This window comes from Ricinus communis, chromosome 10 (genome assembly GCF_019578655.1).
Source record: "Ricinus communis isolate WT05 ecotype wild-type chromosome 10, ASM1957865v1, whole genome shotgun sequence".
Lineage (NCBI taxonomy): Eukaryota > Viridiplantae > Streptophyta > Magnoliopsida > Malpighiales > Euphorbiaceae > Ricinus > Ricinus communis.
In genome coordinates, this window is record NC_063265.1 from 14,485,577 (window position 1) to 14,505,304 (window position 19,728).

At 30.7% G+C, this 19,728-nt stretch overlaps 3 protein-coding genes across 4 annotated transcripts; 2 read left to right on the forward strand and 1 right to left on the reverse strand.

Moving 5' to 3' along the window:
• Positions 1 to 1,941: 1,941 nt before the first annotated feature.
• LOC8284544 (syntaxin-71) lies at positions 1,942 to 5,108 on the forward strand. Its single transcript, XM_002519505.4, has 9 exons — positions 1,942 to 2,418; positions 2,526 to 2,651; positions 3,331 to 3,493; positions 3,699 to 3,784; positions 3,927 to 3,995; positions 4,150 to 4,194; positions 4,287 to 4,349; positions 4,433 to 4,509; positions 4,848 to 5,108. Exons 1-9 carry the CDS (start codon positions 2,263 to 2,265, stop codon positions 4,861 to 4,863), a joined length of 801 nt encoding a protein of 266 aa, XP_002519551.1. The 5' UTR covers positions 1,942 to 2,262; the 3' UTR covers positions 4,864 to 5,108.
• A 1,323-nt stretch (positions 5,109 to 6,431) lies between these two features.
• LOC8284543 (NAC transcription factor 29) lies at positions 6,432 to 7,542 on the reverse strand. Its single transcript, XM_002519504.2, has 3 exons — positions 7,371 to 7,542; positions 6,986 to 7,272; positions 6,432 to 6,899 (listed from the first exon to the last, which is right to left on the reverse strand). Exons 1-3 carry the CDS (start codon positions 7,540 to 7,542, stop codon positions 6,432 to 6,434), a joined length of 927 nt encoding a protein of 308 aa, XP_002519550.2.
• Positions 7,543 to 15,731: 8,189 nt separating this feature from the next.
• LOC8284542 (zinc finger protein JACKDAW) lies at positions 15,732 to 18,629 on the forward strand. 2 transcript variants are annotated; one of them, XM_015719405.3, is made up of 4 exons: positions 15,732 to 16,147; positions 16,233 to 16,440; positions 16,604 to 17,000; positions 17,249 to 18,629. In XM_015719405.3, the coding sequence occupies exons 2-4, from the start codon at positions 16,281 to 16,283 to the stop codon at positions 18,276 to 18,278; spliced, it is 1,587 nt and encodes a 528-aa protein (XP_015574891.1). In that variant the 5' UTR covers positions 15,732 to 16,147; positions 16,233 to 16,280; the 3' UTR covers positions 18,279 to 18,629. The 2 variants fall into 2 exon arrangements, with proteins under 2 accessions (XP_015574891.1, XP_048225971.1); XM_048370014.1 differs by having other exon boundaries at positions 15,732 to 16,440.
• The last annotated feature ends 1,099 nt before the right edge of the window (positions 18,630 to 19,728 follow it).

A 19,728-nucleotide genomic window follows, 5' to 3' on the forward strand; every position in this document is an offset into this window, starting at 1 on the left:
TCAACCTACAAACCAAATTCCTTCTTTTTCTTCAAAACCTTCGGCCGGACATATAAATTCTTCCTTAAGATCACCATGAAACGTTTCACATAGCTACAGATGATAAGTTAATCGACCACGGAGAGGAAAATCGTTGAAGTCAATCCCTCCATTGTTCCATATGCAAGCACTCTTTCTCCCAAGCAACATAGAACCAGACCTGAGAAGCACCCCAGAACTAGAAAAATTAAACCCCAAACAACTCCACGAGATACCAAGCATCAACTCCGACATTATGAATGAGGCGGCAATTATAAGATAGGTGGTCCGGTCCTGAATATGGCCATGACAAAGGCAACATGATCAAAACCCGTACTCATGGTTAATACAACAAGTCTTGAATTCTACTATGACATTTTGATTCATAATAAAGAGCTTTTCAAAAGTGTTATGTTGCTCTCATATAGGAACTTGAAATATCCTTTTGCCTAATATTTGAAGGTAGAAAACTTAGACAATGCTTAGTGTTATGTTGCAATAAATAGGTGAACATTACATCCTTAGAAATTGTCTAATTTACACATATTTCAATCATTTGATTTACTGATATATATATATATATATATATATACCGATTTTATATACATAAATTTCCACTCTATATTTAGAAATGTATGTCCCTTTAAATCTAATTCTATTTTTAAATTTAGTATCAAATGAAATTTGGATTGACATGCCTACCTTAATAGAAATAATGTGGTGTGATGATATCAATACATTAATGTACTGATTCAGAAAGTTTACAACATGAAATCCTATTGATAGCTAGTGAGCTTATGAGTCAAAGTTGATACATATTTATTGATAAATGATGTGTTAATCATATAATATAAAAATATAAAATATTTATATAAAAGTATAATTATTCTAATTAATCTATTAATCATGGTGTATATATCTAGATAATAATTTGTCTATATATTTATTTTATCGTTTTAAAGGTTTATTTGATTTTAGTGTCTTAGAGGCTCAGGTAACTCTGTTGGGTCTAGTGCAGAATTTGGGTAGAACTTTGGATAAAGAAAAAGAAAAAAGTCAAACAAAGCATGGACACTTTCTGATCTTTATGTGATCCAGCATTTTGTATTGGGCTAAATGTAATCTTTTCTGTCTTTTTGATAATATGATAAATAATATGATATATTATAATTATTGTATTTAATGAAATAATATTAAATGTACATCTAGAAAATTCATTATTAATTATTTTTAAAAATATATTCCGTACTGCTTTTACAATTTATTTAACTAGTAAATATAAATTATTAATAATATCATTATATTTATATAAATTAATATTCAAAAAAATAAATATTATTGTTAAAATTATTTTATATATATTTAACACACGCCAATAGAATATATATATATATAAATTTTTACTTTAGAAATGCTTAATCAAATTTTCAACTTATTTTATAGCATATTATAAAACTAGTTTATGTTTATATAAAAAAATAACTTTCTTGTATTATTATTAATAATTTTAAAATATTAAACAATCTATTAAGTTAAGAAATTCCTCACGTTAATTTATTTTAAATTATTATTAAGTTCTTAAATATAGTAAGAAGTTTTATAATATTAAAAGTATATAAACTTTTATATTGAAATATATTTTATATGAGTTTAATTTATTATAGTTAAAACTATTATCACTATTTACTAAAAGTAAGAAATTTTAAATATAAAAAATATAGTTAAGTTAAGAAGAATCTTTTTATATTGAATAAATTATAATTATTATATACATGGTCATATATATTTTTTGTACATATGAATATATATATAAAAAATATGTTTATTTTTTATAAAAAATTATTTAATTACAATAATAAGAACAACTTTAATTGAATTGATTAGCAGTTTTCAGATAATTTATATAATATATTTGTCTTTGAATCAAGCAAAGTAGCCGAGCAATTTTTGTTGACACTTGCCAAAATAAAGAAGGAAAAAACAAAAGTTCTTGAGTTAAATTTGTCATCCAAAAATCTAGCTGCAAGAAGAACTTTCTTTTTTATTTCTTATTTTTGAATTTGTTTTTAATTTCTTTTTTGTGCTTACAGGCTGGTAGTTAGTTCACCTTTTTAGTTCAAACCTTAACCGGCAACGCCAAAAAACCCACACCGAGACGAAACTAATCGGAATCAAATCGCTCCTCAACAGCTAGATTTTTTCACCGATTCATTAACTGAAACCAGTAAATAGCCTTGAGAAGAAATGAGCGTGATCGACATCTTAACAAGAGTAGATGCGATCTGTCAGAAGTACGACAGGTACGACGTCGAAAAGCAAAAAGATCTAAATGTCTCCGGTGACGATGCCTTCGCTCGCCTTTACGCCGTCGTTGAGGCCGACATTGAATCCGCTCTTCAGGTCACTTCAATTTGAAGTTAATTTAAGTCTCACCTTAAAATTGAACTGAGATTTAGTTTATTTTTTGTTTGTGAAGTGTATTTATCTTTGAGCAATGTGATGCACAGAAAGCAGAGGTTGCTTCAAAAGAGAAAAATAAGGCATCTGCTGTTGCTTTAAACGCGGAGATTCGTCGAACAAAGGCAAAATTGTTAGAGGAGGTTCCTAAGTTACAGAGGTTGGCTGTTAAGAAGGTCTGTATTCCGATCGTTTCATGATTTGTTTTCTTCTTTTTTAGGAGTTAATTCAGAAGTGCTAGACTTCAATTCAATTGAGTTTTATTTAGTCAATTCTTATGTTTGGAAACCTAATAGTTGCTAGAATTCAATTCTTTCCACTTAAAAGACATAAGGCAATTTGAAAGAAATCAAATCATGTTAAGAAATGGCAAGATTTTGGAAGAATTCAATTCAACTGAACCCTTGCTAATGATTTGCTTCAAACAAGGCCATAGCGTTTTGGAAAGTTTAATATTGCAAGAATTCAACTGAACTGGATTCTACTTGGTCAATTCTCATGTTTGCAAAGGCCATAGTTGCTAAAATCAATTCTTTTAACTTTTAAGAAATAAATGTTTTGAAGGAAATGAAATCATGCTACAGATGACATGATTTTGCAAGAATTGAGTTCTTACACCTGCATTTGCACCTTTGATCTGTACACAAATGAGAGTAATTCACAGTGGATTTGCAAATTGAGCATATCTCTGCCATGATGCCCATTCTTTTCTTTCACTTCATATTGAAAATAAATCCACAAAGGAAATTGATGTATGCTGATTTTGCTTTCTCATTGCTCACATAAAGCTTGTGATGAATTATCTTGTGTCTTAGAAGCCTGTGATTGACTACTTTGGGCATGGTCTACTTATAGGTTAAAGGGCTTTCAACGGAAGAGCTTACTGCCCGTAATGATTTGGTCCTTGCATTGCCAGATAGGATTCAAGCTATCCCTGATGGAAATGCAGCTGCTCCTAAACAAACTGGGGGTTGGGGGGCTCCTTCAGCATCCCGAACCGAAATCAAATTTGATTCAGGTGATTGCTCATGCTTTTGAAATCTTGCCTATAGATCTGGCTGTCTCATGTGATTTTAAAACTGTATTTACATGCTTCGTGAGTTGCAATTGATTTTGTGCTAGTTCATAATCTATGAACATTTATTTCTCTTTATATTTCTGTGGTTGAAAGAGTTTAATTTTACTGTTCTATTCTATGTTACATATTTACTTTTGATGAATAGATGGTCGTTTTGATAATGAATACTTTCAAGAAAATGAGACATCAAGTCAATTCAGGCAGGAGTATGAGATGCGTAGAATGAAGCAGGCAAGTTTATGTTTGTTTAGGCCTCATTCATTATCTACTGGAAGCTCACTTTAGAGTTGCAGTTTGTTAATTTCCTAATTTTTTGAATTTGATACTATGGTTCTGCTAACTGTCTATTTTTTTTATTTTTACTTTTTCACAGGATCAAGGTTTGGACATGATTTCCAAAGGATTAGATACTCTGAAAGACATGGCTCATGACATGAATGAGGTATTTTATTTTTCTTATGGACTTTCTTGTTTTAGCTCATTTCTTTTGTGTGCTTGTGTTGTGGTGGGGGATGTATGACTCAATTTATTTGGGATATAATTATTACCTTGTCTGCTAATGTCCCATATTTAATATGATTATTTGGAATGTGCAGGAGTTAGATAGGCAAGTACCTTTGATGGATGAGATTGATACAAAGGTGAGAAGCATTGCTATTTCCTTATACTGTTTTCAGTTCAGAACTGCTGGAATTTTGAGTTTATATGAACTGTACTTAGTGCACCTTTGCAGGTGGACAAGGCAACAGCTGACCTGAAAAATACCAATGTTAGACTTAAAGACACTGTTAACCAGGTGATTGAGCAGAACCTTACAATGTTTAGTTTTCCATTTATTTTTAGCTGGATGTGTGGATCTAACATCTTGCTTTATTCCAGTTGAGATCTAGCAGAAATTTCTGCATTGATATTGTTTTGTTGTGCATAATTCTGGGAATTGCAGCCTATTTATACAAGTAAGTTTTGGTTACTGAAGAATTGCTAAGAATATTATGTTATTATTCATATGCAAAAAAATGTGGTAGTTTCTGTCTATATTGGATAAATTACTTTTTTGGGCACCAAGTGTTGTCCAGTTGTTGGGATCTGCTTTGGTTTCTTACTGTTAACTATATGAATAAGAAGGGAACCCACAGAATATGTGCTTCAAAATCAAATTTGATTTACTAAGTATTCATGATTCACCAAATTTTCATGGCAACATCCTTCCAAGCGTCCCCAGTAATAGTAATCTTGAGATCTCTATGCTGCTCAATATATATTGGTTATTTATGTTTGTTGTTCAATTTTGCAGTGTGCTAAAGAAGTGATGCAGCAGAAGTAATGTGCTTTTCGACTTATTTCTTGGTGTTGTTGTGTTGGCCTTTTCTGGCATTTATTTGTATGAGGAGAACTTCTTATGGTGCGTGCATTTGTGTCGTGGTTGGAAATAGATTCTCGTCATTCCTGTAAAGATTTAAAAAATCAGTCATGTATTATTTTATCGCTTCCAAACAGTCCTGTAATTCTTTTTATTTTCCTAACTTGCTCTGATTCTGAGCTTTCTTTCTCTCAAGTTCCTCTCGTACTCTCTCTCAGCTCTACGAGTTAGCACTTAGCCATTGTCGTTCTGAAAATTAATTCTGGTGGTTATGTTGCTTTTTAGTCATCAAAGATCACTAAATAAATTCCCCTGAAAAATAAAAAGAGTATTGAATAAACAAATATTTACTGATTGTTTGAGATTTTACTGATGTGAGCAATTTTTAGTTTATCCTACGTTGTTGCTATTATGTGCTAATAATAGTTTGTTATATTATTTATTTCTTAAGGACTGCAAATGCCAATATTTTTCTAGAGGAGAAGTTGAATATTTAACATTCAAAACAAACAATAAAAGGTTTCTTTTGACAAGCGAAAAACTCAACCCTTTAATTGTTAGATTTCATGGTGGCATATTGAATGATAAGTTTTGCCAATTTTATTCTTTGATTATTGGGTTATTACTTATTTAGGAAGAAGAAGAAGAAGAAGAGAGGATGAGTTAACATAAAGGCGTAGGAATGAATGTTAGAGAACTTTTATGAAAAAATAATAAAAATTCTTATTATTTTTCTTTTTATAAAAAATATTGTGTACTTTTTTTAGTTTTACTGTGTGAAAATATAAAAAATATATATGATTTTTAAAAAATTAAAAATAATATTTTAAAAAGATCTACACAATAAAAATAATTTATTTTTTAAATTTTAAAATATTTCTAAAAAGTTGGTTAGATATAATTCTTATTTTAGGGTTACTGTCCAACCCTATCCACCTGAACAGGACTATTAATGCATCACCACCACTCCACCAGTTAGGGTCCATTGCCTTGTTCATTTTCAAAAGCTACACCCTCAGTACATTCTTTACAACAGAAAACCTATAAACGAAAAAAACCTGAAAACTGAATTTGATTAATTGGACCAAGTCCATATAAGTACTACAATGCTTCAACCGAGTTAATTGAGACTTGAAGTAAATCAAATAACAAAAAATTCCAAACCTTGTACACACACACATCAATCATAATTATCAGAAAACTGGACAAAGTATATATCTATGACGACAAGGGTCATCCTATCTGATCCTTTTAGTTCTTGCAATTGTTCATTAGGAAAACATATGCTAAAGACTGGCTGTGGCTAACTAGTATATACAAATGACGAAGGTATGTATATACAATATACCTGGCTATATAAATTTTTTTATATTTTATATATATGTACAAATGCATATACCATTCTCTTTATTGCTCTGTTCATCTCCTGTGCAAGCCTAATGATAAGCTGTTGATATTGAGAGAATTCCATTGAACAAGACAGCAAATGCCCATCAAACTGGTTTCTTCCGCGAAAATTCACATCACTTCATTTTCTTTAATGGTGATTATAGCTGTATCCTCCCTCTCATCAGGATTTCTCTTTATGATCTTCTTGCTTGGTGGAATATTGATATAACACTTCTGGTTTCTTTTTAGTGGGTTATTAATTAACAGGTTGTTGAAAGAAGTAACCGAGAATTGAGGAATATCCTTGTCAACAGAATCCCCCTCGTAGAGTAATGAAGCGAAAGATTTATCACTACTCTGGAAGCTACTGCTTGAGGCTTCGTCAATGCAAGAAAAATCCTGAGAGGCAAAGATGTAAGGTAGCATCGGACAATCATTGTATAAATAGTTTTTCACCATTTCAGTGTTGGGGTCATTTACTTTAGGAAAGTAACCAGCTGCTAAAGGTTCATAATAACTAGGGTCATTTGGATCTTCCCAAGTGCTCCTCGGGAAGCTGTTCTTTTGTCTGACTCGGCATAGCACCCAATCATCCAGCTGCAGCAAAAGGAAATGTTCTGAAAAGATCATGAAGAACAAATATATAGCTACAAATACTGTTAAAGTTATAGTAACCCACTTACCCTCATGGAGCCTTTATTCTTGGGATTCAAGGACAGTGAGTCTAGCAATCTATATTCATGCATGATCCAGTCAGTTTTAATTCCTTTAGGAGGCCGTCCCCCGTAGAACACAAGAGCCTTCTTGACACCAATGCTAGTCGTCCCACATGATGTAAGAATTGGTTTATCTGTTCCTGTTGCCTTCCAATAACCTGAGGCTGTTGCCCTATTAGGCCTTGCTCCATTAGGGTATTTCCTGTCCCTCGGTGTAAAGAAATACCATTCATCTTCTCCAAAAGAAGCTTTCTCTATTCCAGGAAAACAAAAACATAACATGCTTGATAGTGAATGAATAGAAATAAGTAGGACAAAAAGGTGGATGCAATTAACATATACACATACATACTTGGTAACTCCCATGGGTTATACTTGTAGAGATCTAAGTCAGCAACAACAGAAGCAGGAAGAGGATTTGAAGTAACCTTGTTCTTCAAGTAATAGACTATTAGCTCCTCATCAGAGGGATGGAACCTAAATCCAGGAGGAAGATGAATATCTGAGGTAGTTTTGGTTTCCATCGAAAGAAAATTTTGTTTCTTTCTGGAGAAACTAGCTTAGGAAGATATCAATAATCAATGGAGTAGGACACTGATGTTATCGATCAAAAGAATTGTATTAGCATAACCACTGTGCAAAGGTTATATATAAATGGTGGTGGTTTTGTTTTCTACTCCTGGTGTTGAATTTAATAATGGTTATTAAACTAGGGTATGCTTGATTTTACTGCATTGTGATTTGTCAACTATGCAATATAGGGAACGGTAAACTTGGTATTAACATTGGATTGATCTCGTATTCAGAGTATGGAAGCAGTAAATTAACTCTAGTATAATTATTTTATAAACTAATGAACTGCTCGTGAGTTATCGAAGCTCTGACAAAAACTCTTCTAACTTTTGTTTGTTTAGTTAAATGATTCAGACTCAAGTTTGAGCCGCTATAAAATTACTTTATTAAATTTGTGAGGATACATTTATTCATAGATATGCTGAACAAAGAGACTAACAATCTCAAACTTGAATTCAATTCATTTATAAATTGGACCAAGCTTCTTTCGTTTTATTTAGTCTAATTATTACATTTAACAAAATAAAATAAGAATTTTTCTTTTTTATTTTTCAATATGATTATTAAATGAATAAACTGAAACTAAATTTATTTAACACAATAAATAAATTGTTTTTAATCCAGGGAATTTTAATTTTCAAAACTACCCAAACTAGAATTTTATTTTAAACATTTAAATGGAGATTGAAGTCAATATAAATTGATTATAGATCTAAACTAAACCAAATTTAAGTCCTTAAAGTTCGGCTCGGCTTGGATGGATTACAACTCTTATATGCTTATATTCTAGTTTTAACTTATCATGTGTATAAATGTATACCTTACATGGCCAAATTTAAGTTGATGAAAAGAACATGCAGACCAAACGGCCATGCTAAGAATTCCAAATATTCAGGAGCGATACTAAAAGTTCGTTAACCACAAACTGATGATTAACATCTTAATTGTTATTATTTAATCCAAGTCCCATGAATTCTCTATATTGTAGCGAAATCTCGTTTAAGTCCCAAATATCTCATTGCACCACTAACTTGCTTTATGGATCTTCATCTAGTAGTTATTGAAAGATAAATTTGATTATTTTTAGATACATCACACAACCTTTTGCTTGTTTAATCAGCTATAAGCAGTTTATTATGGTGTTCTTACTACTGTAATTCTTTTTGTTATAGGCAAAAAAAAGCATGAACAAGCCACAGCCCAGTACATATAGCTAGACACACCGCTTAACCACAAAACCCACAAGGCCACAACACTTAAAAACTATTGCACGTTACATAATGGGAACGTTAGGATTTAATTTCTCAACTTCTTACAGGCAGGCAGGGCATACACTCTATATTAATACAGAACTATTCATCTAATAATTTATTACATTTTCTCAACCTGTTAGTGGGAAGAGACTGTAGGATTAAATATATGACTGACTCAATGGCCCAACCGAGTCCATTTTGATGATGTGTGGTTTTGAGAATGTTGCACAGTGTATAAAATGCCAACATTGATAAAGTTAGATGGAAGCATATTTTCTATAGATATATGCTGTTCTCTTGGTACTATCCTCCCTCAGCAAAGGCCCCAAGATTTAGAATTTGATAAGTAAAAAACATAATAAGGCCAACTTGATACTAGGGATTCGCTTGCCTGTTGTTTTCTTCTTGTAGTTTTCTTTGTTCATTTTGTAGTTTGTAGCCTCTTGCAGCATTTATTCTACTCATACATTGTCAACTGAACATGGTTAAGAGCATATTACGTGGATTAATCTATAAATACAATACCAAAACCTGTTTAATTAACTTAATTAATCAACTCCCGGGAACTTTCCCTTGAGTCCAAAAATATGGTTAGAAACATCAAACACATTAATTCTTCAACTCTGAAATATAAATTTAAATTTCTCACTAATTAAGTTCTCTATTCGAAATTGGTAAGACGTTTAGTTTTAAAATGGTCCCGTTTTACCACTGGATTAAAATACTAGTTTTAGATAGTTGTTGAATAAGAGTATTCTAAATATGTACATATTATAAGACCATAAGTAACAAAATCATGAACACTAGGTGTGACTCTTTTATGGAAATGGATTATAGCATTAATGATTATGTGTATCATCATCACAATGCTGGAATTAGAAATACATAAATAAAATATTATGCTATGTTAAAATTTTTAAAATAGTATTTTTTCATTCGTAACGGTTCTATCTAACACACTCTAAATCAATTTTTTATATATATATTTTTAAGAATAATATATTACTGTTCGAAACAAAATTCATTGTAGATATCAAATTAAGAATGATGAAGATGAACCCTAGGAGGGTTCTTGTTTTAAAGCTTCAAGAAATGAGTAGCATCATCTTTGAACAAAGTGTATATACGCCTTATATCGCTATCAAGGCATGACTCATGAGAATGACACTTTGTGGATTCATTGACTAAGGTAGACGGGAGACTTCTTCTTTTCTTTTTCTTCTTCTTCTTCTTCTTTTTTTTTTTTTTTTTGAAGTAAGGCCTCAACTATTACCTTACTTGATTCATTCGGATTCTCTCTCAGCAAGTCTTCCTATAAAAGAAATACTTGTATTTGTCAAATTATATTAATTCACGACCCTATTAAATTATTCAATCTATAAGATCACAAAATTTAGAATATCATTTAATATTTCTTGGGAAAAATTTAAAACATCGTTTATGATATTCTTTTAATAAATCAGTATATATATGTGATGTATTCCAATAGTAAAATTAAATATAATTATTATGGCACTATAATTTCTTGCAAACGCGACACTTTGTTTGCAGAGGTGACATATTTTCAATTGTGTTATATGTGATACACAAAAACAGGTAATTTTGCCATATAAGTGCTTCATTAGTAATCTAATAATGTTATAGCAATATATTATATATATTTTACAAGCAGCATAAACTACTTTAATTTATTAAAACAAAAAATTTATATGTAAAATAATAATTTATCAAATTACAAGCATTCTTTTATATATTTTTTCTTTGAATTTATTAAATAATATTGATTTCACATAAATTTTAGTAGAATTCTTAATCAAATTAAAGATATATTTTATATTTGACTTAAGAAATTATAAATCTCCTGTATGTTAACTATATAAGAATTGAATTATTTATGCTAAATGAAGTGGTAAATTGGATTTAAACGTACGAAACATAAGCCTGTACTAAGACATCATACGAGACCAATTGCGACATTTCGGGCTGGTGGTTGTTGATGAGACACATTTTGAGGCTTCTCACATGTTTTTAATGATTGAATATCCAAATCGCATGCCCCATAAAACCTTCCCATCCAAAAATATCAGGAAGTGTTTTTATCTAAAGGAAATGGTACTTACATAGTATGAACCTATTGACCCTAATATAAATTACTAATTATTATGGTTTTTTTTGTTAATTCAATAATTGTCATATTACTAAGTCTTTTGCACCTTAAGAACTGTTTAATTGTACTATGTTAGTTAAGGATAATGATATTAATTTAATTTTAGTCATCAAACTTTAATTTATTTCATTATAATTATTTAATTTTTATTTAGTTATTTTATAAATAAAATATTGATTCGTGATAAAAATAATTAATAAAAAAAATAATTAAAAAAAGTTACATGTCAATTTTTTATTAAAGAATAATTAATTATAATTAAATATAAAATTTAATTAATTAAAATTAAAAAATTAAAATTTTGTGACCAAGTATAAAATTCAATATTATCATCAAGTATAATTAGAGTCTAAATAGATGAAATTAATTTCAAAAAGTAAAAGTCCAAATAAACTGTATAATTATTCTTTTACATAGTAATTGCTAATGTTGAGCTAAGGAAATTAAGCCATAATAGCTAATGAGTTTTAATTGAAAACTGTTGAAGTCTTTTTAAGTTCATTTTCCCAATTGAAATAGAATTCTCTAATATTGACCATGACTAATTAAGAATGAAATATTATTTGCTATATTGACACTTACAAATTTTAATTTAGAAATTGAAACTATGTCGATATTTATTCATACATCGATCAAGTCGGATGAAGGGCCACGTTTGATGTACTTGAGTGATTCCTAATAAATGCTTCCACATTCAAATAATAATCTTTTTTTCTTTTCCTTTTATTTTTTATTACCACACCTCTATTTTATGAGACAACACCATGTGGGGCTATTACCCCAAGAAAAATATTGTTTTACATGGGCAAATGTGTTATTTGTGCACTTTTACGAGTTAATAATAATTATAATAATATATTTAACTTTCGATAATCTCAATCAGAAAGCTAATATTGCTTTTTTGGTAAAATACATTCCCATATTATCTATATTTATATATGAAATAGTCAACTAACATTTCATACTTTATGATTTATCTATTAGATATTTTTATTTATTAAATTGACAATATGTAAATATCCGAGTATAATTTGACACGCTTGACAGTCGGCGTAATTATAATAAGAATCTAATTTAATTTTTGTGATTTTATAAAATTATTTTAAAATTCTTTTAACATAATTTATGTAAAATCTCTCTTTAACCCTTATTAATCTTTTTGAATATTTTATATTTTTCTAAATTATCATTTTGGCCCTTTAAACATTTCAATAATTTATTTATTTATTTATAAATTTAAATAAAATATGTTTGTTATTAAACAAGAAAACAAATAAGTAAACATTATTTTGTTTTCTTATGTAATCTTTTCTAAATAAACATATTATTCCAAATTCTACACCTAAATAAATATACTTTAAAAAAGTTTAAAAGAAAAAAATATTATCTTATAAAAATAATTATAATGGTTAAAAAGAAATATTACATAAATCATGAGATCATAAAAATATTTAAAGAGATCCAAAAAGACATTTTATAAAAATTTGAGAATTAAATTGAATCTTTATTACAGTTTGTCAATTTATTTTTAACTTTTTGAGTTTATCGTGAGTTATACATGTACCAAGTTAATACTTAGGTGTTTATATATGATCAATTTAGTAAATAGAGGTATTTAATAGGTAAATAGTAAAGTATAAGGTGTCAGTTGATTATTTCGTATAAATACAAGTGTTTAGCGATGTATTGTACTTTATTTTTTTATTAATACGGATTAACGATATTGAATAATAGCGTTAGGCTCTTAAAAGAAAAAAAAAACAAGAACGTTAGCGATTGCACAAATTAAATATTAGAACCTGTTGTTCTTTTTATGCATAAAAAAGCTTCTCCTTGTTAATATTAGAAAACTTATTGAATAACTTACTATTTTTTAATTCTTATAAGCAAATATATTAATTACTCATTTTTAATTATTCAAACTCAAAATTCTTTAATTTTCATAGTTAAAAATATCCAACTAAACTAACCTATATAATTTATTGTTTATAGAATGAAAAAGTCATTCCTTCAGCTCGTTGGATATATATAAAAAAAATTGTCCCATTTCTCCTCTATAGTCAACCAAAATGGTTCTGTCCTTGCATACATGATTGTTTCGATTACATATTGTAATTTAATTTATTTGATTTCCATTGAAATCTTCTCATAGATCTTATTTAGATAATACGATAATTTATACTAACATGATTTTTATCGTATAAAATTCATATATATATTTTTATAATATTTCAACCATTCAATTCAAAAATAAAAATTATGAAATATGATATATCAGGTCGATATAAAACATAAAAAATTTCGAATTTCTTTCAAAATGTGTTTTATTTTGAATCTCATTTGTAACAATTCACCGTATGTAGATTAAAGATCATACGGGCACAATAAACAACAGCCGATTTTTGTTTAGATCCCGTTAGATCAAGAATTCTCTTTTTTTTTTTTTTTTTTTTAATTGTTTGCTCTGTGAAATACATTTTAACCAAAAACAAGACCAAGAAAAGAGAATAAAGAAAGAGCATTGGGCATTCTCTACGTGCATTTGTGGGGGCAGATATAAAGGAATCTATGCAAATTGATGTGTCGTTTCTGGTCGGAAACATAATCTATTCCAAACTCATTCTCTTCCTCACCTGGGAATTAGGGTTTCTCATTTGCCAATAATTTTTTTTTTTCTTATATACATCCAACTAACACATGGTGTCCTGTGACTACGTTTGTGTGCATGTCTATGCTCTCTCTCTACATATATATATATATATATCATATTCTGAAGAAAGAGCTATAGCCTTGGATACCAAAGAAAGGAGATCAATGAGAAAGCATCAATTTTTTGGAAGCAAAATCCGTAGGCATGGAGCCAAAAATGTCTAATTATTAATTATTTTTTTGTATTATGAAATAATATTCTCTCTTTAATTATCTCTTGTTAATTGTTATTTAGATTATGATTTAATAAAAGACCAAATCAGTCTGCTCGAAGTCAGCTTGGATTATGACTTTCAGAAAACGTGTGGGGTCTCGATGCTTATGATCGTGAGCTTCTCAAATTTACCTCCAATAATTTTGTGTTATTGCCATTATTTAAAATAAATCAATCAAAGTAGCAAATCAAGGGCTTCTATTTACAATTCTGTGTGTAATTAGTAGTGAAGATCAAAACTTTAATCTCATTACAATTTAATTATACTTACTCAAATCTACTTCATCAAGAAAATATGTTTAAGTTTGTCCTATATAATACTCTCAGTTTGTACTAATAAATCATCACTACTATGAACTAGAACAGAACACCTAACGGGTTAATTACCCTGTAATTAAGCAGGTAGCTACTGCATGCAGTCATCATTTCAGTGAAGAACGAAATTGGATCTACCCTAAATTATCTTGCCCCAGACAAAGAAGTGTGTCCTCCCATTCAATCCTGTATCCTTTAACATTCTCCATTATAATTATTACAAGCGAAAAAAGAAAAGAATTTCTGAAAATTGGTGTGGGTCAAATTGATGAGAATACATGTTTCATGTTTTCTTGCAGTTTCTCAACATTTTTAATGTATTTGAAAGAAAAAGAAAAATAAAAAGAACATGACAAGATGGATCAGGTATGTGTTGAATGAAAAATGCAACTGCAGTCCGTACAAAAGATTTAACATAAGATCCACTTCGAAGATCCTTCACTTGTATAAATATTTATCAATATTAATTAATTAATTAATTAATTTTTATTATTAAGCTTATAATTTGAACTTAATTGGTATATGCTTTATTTATTTATTTATTTAAAAGAAGCTCTGCTGGGCAGGAAATGGCCTTTTCAACCGTAGTACAAAGCTGATTCATATCTTAATCATTCATATTCAAAATTCAAATAAACGACCAAAGGTTCAATTGATGTATTATGGAAACTTTGTCTTCCAATGCCTTGTCCCGATTCTAAAGTGGGACATCCAATGCAACAGCAAAAGGGATACAATACCTTTTAACTAACACCAACTTCTACTTCATTTTTAACTCTATTGTTATTTTTAACGTTTTTCTAACCCAAAAATTTGATTTCCTAGCTAATTATTGATACCTATTTAAATAATTCTTTCATTTATCACCTCAACATTAAAAAAGGAAAATTCGTGAGAGGTTTAATTGAATTTCCATGAATAATGAGTCACAGAATTTAAACATATTGCATTGGAAAAGCTTTTACCAATTTTCTTTTGGGGGGGTTTTTGGCTTTTGGGATGAATGAATCACATAAGTGGAGCGACATGAGAATAACAGTCTAAAGCTAAGGGGTCCCACGTTCACACTCAGTGAGACAGTGTATCACGGACCGTCCTATCAACTTCCTCGGGAATCCCAACATATTATATAAATATATATATATTACCCTCTATCTATACTGCTGCATGGCCATGGCCATGACCAATGCTAAACTTCACTCTTAACTTTCTTTAATTATGGTATAATCATTCAATCCCTGATCGATTCTTTGCTTTGCTATAAAGGCAATCAGCTTTTCAAAAGGACTCTTCCTTTTTCTTTTTTCGATTTTGATTATCTAATTACATGCACATGCACACCTATGTTTTACCCTAGTTTTAATTTTATATATATTACCCCTATTTATATCATTCTTTAATCTCATTCTCTATAATAGTTACTCAATAAAATATATATTTATATATGTATGTGTGTATGTGTATAATTGAAGTTTGAGCTCAAGAAAACCAAAAAGAAAGGTTACAAAAAGACACATGCTAACCTACTGCACATTCTTGTTAATTTAATCAGGTGGCCCATTCAAGTAATCCATAGCTGACCGACTGTGTGATAAAAGAAAAAAGGGGGTACTGAATGAGACCAAGATAATGAGAGAGAGAGAGAGAGAGAGAGAGAGAGAGAGGTTAAAAGAATAAGGAGATATATATAAACATATATTCTCTTTTAGCCATCATGGATTTTGGTGTTTTCTTTTGAAATCAAACAAAGGCAAAACTAGATCTCTGTAATAAGAGTCTAAGAGTTTTGGACTATATTTATTAGTGGGTGTCTGTGTGTGTGTGTGTTTTTTTTAAGATTCAAAGTTAAGAGTTGAGTTGGGTTTTTTCTTTGTCTTTTGGCAGAATTAGAGAAAAGAGTCAGTATAGTTACATTTTTGAATATACCAAAGATTTAGCTGCTTGTGTTTGGAGAAATTAATTCTTGTTTTTTTGTTTGTACAGTTTTATCCCTTTCTTGAAAGATTTTAATTAAGTTCAGTCTAGATATATATGCAAAAAATGATGTCTGGTGGTCATCATGATGCTTTTTCCATTCCTTCTTCCTTACCAGGGTTTGCTCATCTTGATCAACAGCAGAATGCAAACCCTAACCCTAAACCTAATCCTAACTCAGCTGCAAAGAAGAAGAGAAATTTGCCAGGAACACCAGGTAATTTAAGTCTAACCATGCTTCCTGAGCTTTAGTTTCCAAGTTGTTTTGAGTTTCTTTATGTTCCAATTGAATAGTAAAATTTACAAACAAACATAGTTCCTTTTCTTTCTTTGTTTCTTTCTTTCAAGAAATAAAAATACTTATATCTATGTCTTAACAGATCCAGATGCTGAAGTTATTGCTCTATCTCCTAAAACTCTTATGGCTACGAACCGATTCATTTGTGAAATATGCAATAAAGGTTTCCAAAGAGACCAAAACTTGCAGCTTCATAGAAGAGGGCATAACCTTCCATGGAAGCTGAAGCAAAGAACCAACAAAGAGGTTAAGAAGAAGGTGTATATATGCCCTGAAAAGACTTGCGTCCACCATGATGCCTCGAGAGCTCTCGGAGATCTCACCGGGATAAAAAAGCACTTTAGCCGGAAACATGGAGAGAAAAAATGGAAGTGTGAGAAATGTTCAAAGAAATATGCAGTTCAATCAGACTGGAAAGCTCACTCCAAGACTTGTGGCACTAGAGAATATAAATGTGACTGTGGAACTTTATTTTCCAGGTATGATCATCGATCACTCTATACTTAAATCTCGTTTTCTTTCTCTTTGCAATCTTTTGTACGTATATCGTAGAAGGAATAAATGCTATGGGATAGATGGTTTAATTCGTCTGGCTGTTGGATATAAATTATTTAATCATAACTTCATTAATGAGTACTAGGTATATAAAAGTAATTATAGCAATAATAAGTCATGTTTTAAATCTAGATTCTGAATTGGGTGTTCTAATTTAATTTGCTCAAAACAGGAAAGATAGCTTTATCACACACAGAGCTTTTTGTGATGCCTTAGCTGAAGAAAGTGCGAGATTCAATTCAGCTCCACCAGCCAATCTAAACTTCAGAAATGAGAATTCAGTAGTAAATTTGCCTCATGGAGCTCCGGGCCATGGCGTTCAAGATATTGCTTCTATTTCCCAATTCAGTACTTCAACTTTTAGATCAGATGTTAATGCTATGACTTGTGTCAGTTCTGATCAACAAAAGCCTGCTGGATTGTCCTTGTGGCTAAATCAAGTAAATTCTCATATGAATCCTGCTGATACTGTGGCTAATAATTCTAGTCTTTATGCTTCTTCGAATTCAACTGGCTTGCCTGAGATGGTGCAAATTGGATCATCAAATCTCTATGGTTCATCATCCGCCACGAATTTTGGTAATTTAACCTTGTCAGGATTACCACATGGATTAAAGGAAGAAGAAGGCGGTGATAAGAGGACTAACATGACTGATTCATTACCTTCTCTGTACTCAGATAATCATCAAAACAAGCAATCAAAGCCAGTTGCTCCCATGTCTGCTACTGCCCTTCTTCAAAAGGCAGCTCAAATGGGTTCTACAAGAAGCAGTAATCAATCTTTCTTTGGGGGCAGTAGTAATTATGGATTAATGAGCTCTTCTTCTTCTTCTTCCAATACAACAAACCTCAACTCTCTCAGACAGAATAGAAATGAGCTGCACCAAGTCTTCCAAAATGTTAATAAGCAACAGGAAAGTAATTTAACAGCATCAAGTTGCAGTATGCCTATGGGCGATGCTATAATGATAGCAGCATCAAGCGGTCTTGATCAAGTGGTGTTGATGCAATCTAGTGGTAAACAAAGTGACCCAGTTCAATTAAAGCTGCAACCAGGTTCAACTTCTCTAGAAAGTGGCTTAACAAGAGATTTTCTTGGGATGAGTGGTCAATCTGGTCGTCCATTTTTACCCCAAGAGATAGCTAAATTTGCTTCAATGAGCGCAGTTATGGGTTTGAGTCAATTCACTGGCAATCCTTGAGGGTTAACGCTCGTGTTGCTTACACTGCATACTCAGTTACAAACTCGAGGGGATGCCTCCAGTTCCAGTCCCATTATTCTCAACACAATCTCACCAAAACTCGAGTTTGGAACCGAGTTGCACTCGGTGGTGGAATCGGTGGGCACCAGCCTAGAAAGAGAGAAAAGAGGAGGGCAGCGCAGCTTGTGAATGTTGGGGTGTGGCCCAGTGCATGTATGAAGTGACTAAACGATGTGCCAACTACAAGTCTTTGCATGTTCTTGTTGTCTTTATTGTTGTTTTACTTCCACTTCTTGTTTTTCATCGACTCTTATTCTATATATATATATATATATATATAATATTCTTCTTTTTCTCTTTGCAATTTTTCTTTCTTAATTAAATCAGTCGGACTGAAATTTAAATCTTCAGTATCAATTACAGCTACCAATTTTCAAGTACAAAAAGAACACAGAAAACTATTAGAAGGAAACAATTGACTGGCCATCAAAGACTCAAAAAGTAATTCAACCATCTCGACAAAAATGGTGTGTGGTGTGTGTTTGAAGAAAAATCAAGTCATTAGTAGTCTTGTGTATCAAAAGAGCAAAGAAATTTGTACGCAAGTTGCTTGGAGAAATCTAGAACGTGCCAAGTTGGTGTCCAATTTGTTTAGTTTAATGTGTGTTAATCAAGTTGTTATAGAGATTAGGCTTACACGTCTCTCTCTCTCTCTCTCTCTCTCTTTTGGCTTATATCATCAAGTAGTTTACGTGTCTTCTTAACTAGGTAGAATCTAGATGCTGCTTTGTAGACCGTTTAGTTTCCAAGTTTAATAATGTGGCCTAGGAGGAAGCTTTGGATGAATATTAGGGTTCAATAATTATCCCACAATGTGTCATGGCATTTCAATAACATGATAATTTGCTTAATTTCTTAGTAGATCTAGATCAAGTTAGTAATACCAATTACCCTTACTTTTTTTCCAAAACAAAGTAAGGGTAGAAGGCATATCAAACTAATCAACATTTTATGTTCAGATCACAAATGATGTTTGCTTCCATATAAAATGGGAAAATTAGTTGAGATTTGGACCTTAATTAACTTGATGAAGTTTTTTGTTAACCACTTGGTACATTTACTTTGTACTCAATTTTCTTATTCATTGATCATTGGGATCAAAATCAAGGAATTTTATGATGGACATCATATCTAAACGTTACTTTTAGTTTGGTTAATTAAAGAAGATGATAGAAAAGTTGCAGATTGGTCAAATAATAATTTACTTATATTGGGAACCTCCTACTTAAAAGCTTGCACATAAAGTCTAATCATTCACAAAAGCAATAGTGTCTCTTAAAGTTCTTAGAATGTCCCCATTTTTGAAAAGAAGCAAAGAGGGCAAGCTAACCACCTTTCTAGATTGAACATACTACATATTTAATATAATCCATAAGCTGCATTTTTTTTC